The sequence below is a fragment of the Lucilia sericata genome, unplaced genomic scaffold (assembly GCF_015586225.1).
Source record: "Lucilia sericata isolate MDLA Ls3-8-SP2 unplaced genomic scaffold, ASM1558622v1 Contig000439F_arrow, whole genome shotgun sequence".
NCBI lineage: Eukaryota > Metazoa > Arthropoda > Insecta > Diptera > Calliphoridae > Lucilia > Lucilia sericata.
This window is the reverse complement of record NW_023994454.1, coordinates 123,994-134,160: the sequence shown is the minus strand read 5'-3', so window position 1 is coordinate 134,160 and position 10,167 is coordinate 123,994. Positions and strand designations below refer to the sequence as shown.

At 34.4% G+C, this 10,167-nt stretch overlaps 1 protein-coding gene across 1 annotated transcript; it reads left to right on the top strand.

Annotated features, from left to right (window-relative positions):
- Positions 1–252: 252 nt before the first annotated feature.
- Positions 253–2,967, top strand: LOC119604876. The gene has a single exon (XM_037957767.1). It carries the CDS (start codon positions 333–335, stop codon positions 2,910–2,912), a length of 2,580 nt encoding a protein of 859 aa, XP_037813695.1. The 5' UTR covers positions 253–332; the 3' UTR covers positions 2,913–2,967.
- Positions 2,968–10,167: the final 7,200 nt, after the last annotated feature.

Here is a 10,167-nt window from a genome sequence, read left to right as displayed (position 1 = left end):
AAGTCCATATTTTAGAAAAACAAAAATTATAAACAACATTGCCTATAGAAGTATCTACGTGAGTGATTTAAATCTTATCGAAGCTTTATACCAGTTATAGTAAATTCCGATGGCAGCTATGCTGAGGAAGAAAGATAATGGCATAACTGTAAATTATATCTGAGAGTTTGTTTTGTTTTTTATTTAATTGATTGATAAGATTGAACTACTACCACGAGTATTGGTCAAAATTAAATTTTGATTTAAAATTAGCACTATTCTTAGGCAATTGAACAGTTTGAAATTTGCCTCTGAAGGCAAAACGTGTTGCAAAAAAAAGTAAAGAGAAAGTTATGAACTCAATAAGGCTACTAGGGCTTTTGTTAGCAGCAGTTCTAACACAAGCAGGTGTAGTACCTTCAAGGATATGGAATATAGATGGAAAAGTTATAAATTCGATAACAGATGGACCTACAAATACTACATTAATACCAACAACATTGACAACAGAAGGACCCTTAAATACTACATTAACAACAGAAGCACCCACAAATAGTACCTCAAAGCCTCCTGTAACGGAAGGACCTGAAGGGGAGATTCAAAACGGAGTGGTGGTTACAGGTGATTGTGCTTTTCGCGTAACAGGCGATTTACATGATCCAGCTCCTTTGTTTAGCGAACATGGTAAATACGAGTGGTTGGTACCAAATCCTGAAGGTGTGGTAGAGATTAAAAATGGTCAATATATTGATATGTATTGTACGGAATCTTTTGCTAATCCCTTTGTCAACAAGTCCACCTTAACAGCACAATGTTTACAAGGTCTATACTTTCTGGTAAATGGCACAATTTATCCCTTTAGCAACTTTAGCTGCACTGCTTGGCCAACTTATACAGCACGTCGTACCGGAAGAGCATGTAATGGTGGTACAGATTTATTGGAAGTTGGTTTTGAAGTAACTGGAGGTTTTATACAAACCATGGACATTTGTCATGACGAAATCAATGAAGCAACACGTTACGTTCATCATGTACTCAATCCCTCAAGTTCGATGTATCAACGTTCCGTTGCCAGGCCACGTTTTATTGAAGGTGATTTCTATGCTGGTAAGAATGTGGATAATCTATATACCAAGGTACAACAAAATAAGACTCTTAGCTCTATATTGGGAATGGATGCTTCTGCCTATTTCAATGACAGCATAGATATTTTCATGGCTCGTGGTCATATGGGTGCTAAGACCGATTTTATATTTGGCTCACCCCAACGAGCCACTTTTCTATTTGTAAATGTTGCCCCTCAATGGCAGGCTTTCAATGGTGGCAACTGGGAACGTGTGGAAGATGGTGTGCGTAAATATGTGTCGAACAAGGGTTTAACTGTGGATTGCTATACTGGTACCTGGGGCATATCCACTTTACCCGATGTCAATGGCACACAAAAAGAATTATATTTGACTTTTGATGAGAACAATAATGGCTTGATACCTGTACCCAAAATTTACTTTAGAGTGGTTATAGATCGTGCTACCCGCCAGGGTATTGTTTTAATTGGTGTCAACAATCCTCATGCTTCTCTGCAGCAGGTCAAGGAGGAATATATCATTTGTAAGGATATTGGTGATAAAATCGATTGGCTGCAATGGGATAAGAATGATTTACATAAAGGTTATTCGTACGCCTGTTCAGTACCCGACTTTTTAAGAGTGGTTAAGGATTTGCCAGTAGAATCTCTAGAAACAACAGGAGTTTTGGGTATAAATGAGGTGGGCTGCTCTTTTAGGGTAAGTGGTGATTTAAAAGATCCCGCTCCCTTATTTGCCAAAGCTGGAGTTTATGATTGGTTAGTTCCCCAACCCAATGGTCTAGTTGAATTAAGTTATGGTGAAGCCATTGACATGTATTGCAGTAACTCTTTTGTCCAGCCCTTCGAAAAGCATACCAAACTGACAGCACACTGTTTAAAGGGTTTCGATTATCTAGTAACTGATAAATACTACCATTTTTCCAATTTCTCCTGTTCAGCTTGGCCCACTTATACAGCCAGACGTACTGGCAGACAGTGTAATGGTGGCACCGATTTACTAGAAGTTGGTTTTAAGGTTTCAGAAGGATTTTTACAAACTATGGATATATGTCATGATGAAATTAATGAAGTAACCCGTTATGTTCATCATGTACTTAATCCTTCCAGTTCGGTGTATCAACGTTCTGTAACACGACCCCGTTTCATTGAAGGTGATTTCTATGGGGGCAAAAATGTGGATAATTTATATACTAAAGTGCAGCAAAACAAAACCATAAGCTCTATATTAGGCATGGATGCTTCTCCTTATTTTAATGATTCCCTTAATATATATATGGCTCGTGGCCATATGGCTGCCAAAGTAGATTTCATTTTTGCTTCACCTCAGCGCTCTACGTTTTTCTTTGTAAATGTGGCTCCACAATGGCAGGCATTCAATGCTGGTAACTGGGAACGTGTAGAAGATGGCGTGCGTAAATATGTGTCCAACAATGCCTTAACGGTAGACTGTTACACTGGTACTTGGGGCGTTTCCACTTTGCCCGATGTTAATGGCACTCATCAAGAATTATATTTGGCCTTCGATGAGAATAATAATGGTTTGATACCAGTACCCAAAATATATTTCCGTGTGGTAATCGATCGTGCCACACGTCAAGGTATTGTTTTGATTGGTGTCAATAATCCTCATGCTTCACTGCAACAAATTGAAAAGGAATATATTATTTGTAATGATATTAGTCATCAAATTGATTGGATTAATTGGTCTAAGAAAGATCTTATTAAGGGCTATTCATATGCCTGTACTGTACCGGATTTCTTGCAAACAGTTAAAGATTTGCCCTTGGAACAACTGCAAACTACAGGCGTTTTGGGTCTATCTAAGTTACCCGAAGAAGACCTTTAAATAACTGCTTATTTTTTTTACAACTATTAATCTTAATCTCGAAATAATTGGAAATACCTATTACTCTATTATAACTTATTTATAAAAACTTTATAATTGTAATAAATTTTTTACTTAATTTATTAGTATTATATGCATGTTTTTCTTATCGTAGGTTTTTTTTCGGTTCTATTTACGTTAGAAAATATTTTTTACTGTGTCCGGTATAAATTTTGTATTCTCAACTCTTATCTGTTTAGTTACTTTCAATTACTTTTGCTTAAGTTGGCCATTGATTAGTTGTTGTGATTTGCACCTTTAGCTGTGGAATATAAATCGCGTGCTATTCTTTATTAATAGTAGTTTTATGGTTATTTTGTTTAATAATACTCACGTGTATAAATATGTACGTATAATTATGTATATCAGTAACTATAATTGTATATATCTTATCAAATAATAAACTTTGTAGCTGTTTATTAATTTATTTAATCCTCCCATTAAAGTACAACTGTTGATAGTATTGATATATAGACGTCAGAGAAGATTTATTACATATTTTTAAAAGTCCAAAAAAAAATATCAAAATGGAAATAGAACTTGTGTGTTTTTTTTATACCCTCCACCACCATCAGTGGTGATAGAGGGTATATATAACTTTGTCATTCCGTGTGTAACACCAAGAAATATTCATCTGAGACCCAACAAAGTATATATATACTGGGTCCTTATCAAATTCTGAGTCGATTTAGCTATGTCCGTCTGTCTGTCCGTCTGTCTGCCTAAAACACGCTCACGTTAAAACTAAGCAAAGGAAGTACACCAAATTCACCGAAGATATTCGCTGTTGTCCTAAGCAGTTTGGTATAGAAAATGAGCAAAATCGGTTCATACCGGGAAAAGTTATGAATCAAAATTTAAAACAACCTCGAAAAAAATAAGCATTTTTTACACATTCGGATGCAATTTTCTCGAAAACTATGCAAGATAAATTCATGAAAATCACCATGAATAAGTTCCTACACAAGAACTTGATCCCTGCTGAAAATTTCTAGCATCGGTCCACAATTTCATATACCTCCCATACAAAAGTACAAATTCCCGGAAAATGGGTTTTTTGTTAATAACTTCCGCCACAATGTCGATATCTTCACAAAATTTTACAAATTAAAATCTTATGTCAATAGAATTCATTAAGAGAAAAAATTTTCTAGATCGGTCCATAATTGGACATAGCTCCCATACAAGGTCCCCTCCCGAAAATAACATAAACGCGCATAACTCATTACTAAATTAAGATATCCATATAAAATTTGGTACAAGCATTGCTTATTTGTACAGAAATATTACTGAGAAATTTTTTTTCGATCGGTCCATAATTGGTCATAGCTCCCATACAAGGTCCCCTCCCGAAAATTACTTAAAACCACATAACTCATTAGTAAATGAAGATATCCATATAAAATTTTGTACAAGTATTGCTCTTGTATACAGAAATATTTATATGAAAGTTTTTTCCGATCGGTCCATAATTGGTCATAGCTCCCATACAAGGTCCCCTCCCGAAAATCACTTAAACGCGCATAACTAATTACTAAATTAAGATATGCATATAAAATGTGGTACAAGTATTAGTTGTATGCACAGAAATATTACTGTGAAATTTTTCCCCGATCGGTCCATAATTGGTCATAGCTCCCATACAAGGTCCCCTCCCGGAAATCACATAAACGCACATAACTCATTACAAAATTAAGATATCCATATAAAATTTGGTACAAGTATTGTTCGTATGAACAAAAATATTACTGTATAATTTTTTTCCGATCGGTTCATAATTGGTCATAGCTCCCATACAAGGTCCCCTCCCGAAAAATACTTAAAAACACATAACTCATTAGTAAATGAAGATATCCATATAAAATTTGGTACAAGTATTGCTCTTATATACACAAATATTACTATGAAAGTTTTTCCCGATCGGTCCATAATTGGTCATAGCTCCCATACAAGGTCCCCTCCCGAAAATCTCTTAAACGCGCATAACTAATTACTAAATTAAGATATCCATATAAAATGTGGTAGAAGCATTAGTCGTATGCACAGAAATATTACTGTGAAATTTTTCCCCGATCGGTCCATAATTGGTCATAGCTCCCATACAAGGTCCCCTCCCGAAAATCACTTAAACGCACATAACTCATTACAAAATATATAAAATTTGGTACAAGTATTGTTCGTATGAACAAAAATATTACTGTGGAATTTTTTTCTGATCGGTCCATAATTGCTTATATGCACAGAAATGCTACTGAGAAATTTTTTTCCTATCGGTCCATAACTGGTCATGCCTCACATACAAGGTCCCCTCCCGAAAATCACTTAAACGCACATAACTCATTACAAAATTACGATATCCATATAAAGTTTGTCACAAGTATTGCTCATATATAAGGAAATATTACTGTGAAATTTTCCTCCGATCGGTTCATAATTGGTCATAGCTCCCATACAAGGTCCCTTTCAGAAAATCATTTAAACGCACATAACTCATTACTGAATTATGATTTCCATATAAAATTTGGTACAAGTTACTTATATGCACAGAAATATTACTTTGAAATTGTTTTCATATCGGTCCATAATTGATCATAGCTCCCATACAAGGTTCCTTTCTTAAGGAAAGGCACATAAGTCTTTACCTAATAGTGAAAATATTTGGCATAAATACTATTTTTGTACACATAAATGTTATTTCAAAATTTTATCACGTACGGTCCATCGTGGGTCATAGCTCCCATACAAGGTTTCCTTCCGAAAATCATTTAAACGCACATATCTCATTACCAAATATTGATATCCATACATTTAGCACAATAAAATTGTTTTACGATCGGTCCATACTTGGTCATAGCTCTCATACTAGGTCCCCTCCAGAAAATTACTTAAATGTACAATATTCATTACTAAATAATGATATAGAATTTTCCCATACAAGGTCCTTTTAAGAAAATCTCTTAAACGCACATTACTCATTACAAAATAAAGCTATTGATACAAAATTTGGCAGAAATATGTATTCGTTTTGTATACAAAAATTCTAGATTTTTTCACGATCGGTTCATAACATGGGTGTGGTCGGTCCCATACAAGGTTCCCTTCAAAAAATCACTTAAACACACATTACTTATTACTAAATTACCATATAGATACAAATTTTGACTGAAATATAGCTTTAATGTACAAAATTTTGCTTAAAGAATTTTTTACGATCGGTCTATAATTGGTCATATCTCCCATACTAGGTCCTGCCCCTAAAAGCAATTTAACCGTAGTTAACTAGTTGCATTATCAATTTGTGTACATATGTATTTTGAAAATCCTTACATCTTTCACACACATACAAATTACTAAATATCGCTAAAGCATATCTAAGGCCCTATAAAAATATAAAAGAAAATGGCGTTAGTAATGTTCAATAAATCTTGGAATTGTAATAGATTTAAGCTATTTAAATCTTGGGATTTTTCTATTTAAGACATGAGAAAACTTATTTCTACAAGCTGGTGGAGGGTATTTAAGATTCGGCTCAGCCGAATATAGCACTCTAACTTGTTATTAAGGTAAATTTACTGAAGAAATTTTTTGTATAAAAAGACCTGAACCAGAGCTCCAACACCATTGATGGTGATATAAGTTTGTCATAAAACATGGCTTCATTATATATTTTTTCTAAATTTCATTTAAATCGGTTGAAAACAAAATAATATTTCAATATAGTTTCAAGAGAATTTCCCAATAATACATAGCTTGAGTTTTGCCTTCACCGTTTATGGGTTAACATTATTCGATTTTACTAAAAGTTCAGATGTATGTTTCTCATTATCTTGAATTTGAATTCTGAAAAAGTTCTATATAAAATGCACAATAGGAAAGAATGAAGGCAGTTTTTCAAAATTTTTAACAAAAAATTGTTTTCTCCGAAATCCTGAAAAATCAAATCGCAGCTATTGCTAATATGTGGGAGATATCGACCTAATTATACCCTACACCACTATAGATGGGGATATGGTATTATGCGTTTGTGCCGATGTTTTAAACACCCAAAAATATTGGCTCAGAATCACTTCCTCAGTCAATTAAGCTATGTTTATCTGTCCGTCTGTCTGTGTGTCCATGTAAATCTTGTGCTCACTCTACAGTTCGCAATTTTTGAGATAATATGATGAAATTTGGAACGTGCGCTTATTTTGGGTCCAAGGATGATAGGTATTGAAAATGGTTGAAATCGGTCCATTATTTCACCTAGCCCCCATACAACCGGACCACCCGAATAGGGGTTTTGACCTCATAATTATGTTAAATGATTTACTATCCCTATATAGATAAGCCTTAATAAATTTAGCGATTTTCGTAAAGATCGGGCATTATTTGACGCCAACCCCCATACAAAGTTCCTTTCAGAAAATGACTTGAATGTCCACAATTCACTTATCAACACTAATATCACGATGAAATTTGACACAAATAAGTACAATAAATTGTATAAGGATCGGTCCAAGTTTTGTCCTAGCCTCCATATAACCGGACCCTCCGATTTGGGCCTTTTAGCTCATAACTACGTCAAATATACCACTATCTTTCTAAAAATCAGTATTATTAAGTCTGCGATAATTATAAATAACACTGATTGGATCTCATATGATCCTTGCCCCTATACAAAGTCCCCTTCAGAAAATGACTTGAATGTCCACAATTCATTTATAAATACTAGTATCACGATAAAATTTGCCACAAATAAGTTGTATATAAACATAATTCCCAACAATAAATTTTATAAGGATCGGCTTAATTTCTGCCCTAGCCACCATACAACCGGACCTTCCAATTTGGGCCTGATGTTTCTAACACTCAAAAATATTTGTCCTTAAGGATACCAGTCGGTTCAGAATCACTTTCTGATTCGATTGAGCTATGTCAGTCTTTGTGACTGTGTAAACCTTGTGTGCACGCTACAGCCCGCAATTTTCAATATATGTATGTAACTTGTTAAAATGTGTCACATACTATTCCCTGGACGAAGACTGTTAAAAATTATATGGGGGCAAAAATTTTGAATGATATTTCCCATTTACAATACCAAATAAACCTTAGAATCATCTCTCTGGTCTTATCGGTTGGACGCTATAACGCTTTCAAAAGACAGACATATGGACGGACATAGCTAGATCTTGATAGAATTTAATAAGGTCCCCGAAAATATTTACATACTTTTACGGGTCTACAATGTATATACAGATATGGTTATTACAAACCCTCATCTTTTTTATAGTGAGCACAAAAACTAACGTTATATAAATTAGTTTTCACAATAGTAAACAAACAAAACCCATCTAGAGAAATTCTATATTTTTTTTGTCACCCTAATGCTTACACATATATCACATACAAATACATTTTCTAATATAATAATTATACATACACACATACATATGTACTTATATGTGTTTTGACATCTTAGAACAGTGTCTACTATACTTTTCAGTATCAGTTTAGGAATATTTTGCTAACTTGTTAACCATCTGAGATATTATAACTGAAGTGTTTTCATGTCAATTTGTGAGCTCTTGAAATTTGAACAAATCATTTGGAATCATAATTTTAAAAATGCTTACTCATATAACACTTAAGAATGTCTATAAAATATTATCTCAGTTAGTTTAAAAGTTATTTTGAATGCTGAAGTTTTAGAGTTAAAATTTTGATTTTATATTTCTTTTATATTTTATATTTTTTAGACCATTGAGATTAGTTATTGGACTTGATTAATATTATCCGCGAATTGCTGAGTGTGATCCATGCAATACTAATATATCGGGGAAATTAGCCGTTCCTTCTTTAAGAAGGTAGGTACAGTGAAAATTGAGATGCTCTGTCACATTACTTCTTTGATCTTCTTGTCCTTCTTTCTTTAGGGTCACCCCATAGGATCTTTGTGGCTCTATCCATCCTTTCATTATTTCAAGAGGACTTATAGGATTCTCTTACCAATAATTTTAATTCAACCCGAGATGCATCAAATGGTTTTGCATTTCTCAGGTTAACTACTTCGCGCTCTTTTCCCTTTGAAGCTATTACATTAGCTCTTTCGTTTTGCCGACCACTCATGCCTTGTCTGGTATTCAGATGCTGTAATCCTTACCTCTGGGAGAGTATTCGGTTAAAGCGTTTTTACAATCTATTACGATCTTAGATTTAACTTTATCACCTGATATCGCCTTAATTGCATTGTGGTCGGTAAATTTGTTAACCCCTATTGGGGCCATATTTATTCTATTTCAATTTACACATTCCGTTATTGATTGGACTTCTGCCTGGAAGTGTTAGTGTTTGTGATTAAGTAAACTGTGGTATATTTGGTCTTCAATATAGAACCCCAGATCCAAGTTGTCCTCCAATTTAGAGCCATCCGTATAGCAATAGTATTAGCTACAATGTTCAATGTGTTTGTGATTAAGTAGACGGTGGTATATTTGGTCTTCAATATTGAACCCCAGCTCCAAGTTGTCCTCCAATTTAAAGCCAAAGGGATCAATGTTGCAAAGTTACCGACATACTCTGGGTCTGGTATGCTATCGGGAACGTCCAATGATTGTGTATAGCCTTTCAATGTGTCTAGTACATATTGATGACTTGTGCTATAACCTTTATTGGACAGTTAGTCTATAGTTTGAACAGTTAGGTTGTAATTGCCGCCTCATATTTTATATACATATGCATGTTTAAATGGATGGAATATCTAGCAACATTTCCAGAACCACTTATAACCAAGTAGTAGTTTGATATTACACTTTTTGTCCAATCAAATTCACAGTGGTCTTAATACTCTTATATAAAGCCAATATGTCGTAGTAGGACTAAGACCCATTTAATGTCAATGCTTTTCCTACATAGCGCCCAGCATCGATGTACTTTGTTGATCATATCGTTTATGCTGTACCTCTATTTTAATTTCGGGTCCTAGGGTTCAGTATACTAGAAACTTTTATCTTTCTTGTGAAAAGACAGATTTCCTGTCAGGTTATTAACACTGAGGCCCCTCGATTGATGCCAGACCAAGGCCTTATCCACAGTCCCTTCAGCACTTCTACTGCCAATTTAAAGTATTACAACAGCGTCTGCATAGCAGATAGTTCTAAGTCTTTGTCTGGTATCGACTATACGTAAGTAGTACTATCCAAGTTTTGTACTACTTAGAGAAACCGGTTTTATAATA

Coding starts and splice junctions, on each gene's coding strand:
- LOC119604876 (XM_037957767.1), top strand. CDS start 333: ATGAACTCAATAAGGCTACTAGGGCTTTTGTTAGCAGCAGTTCTAACA.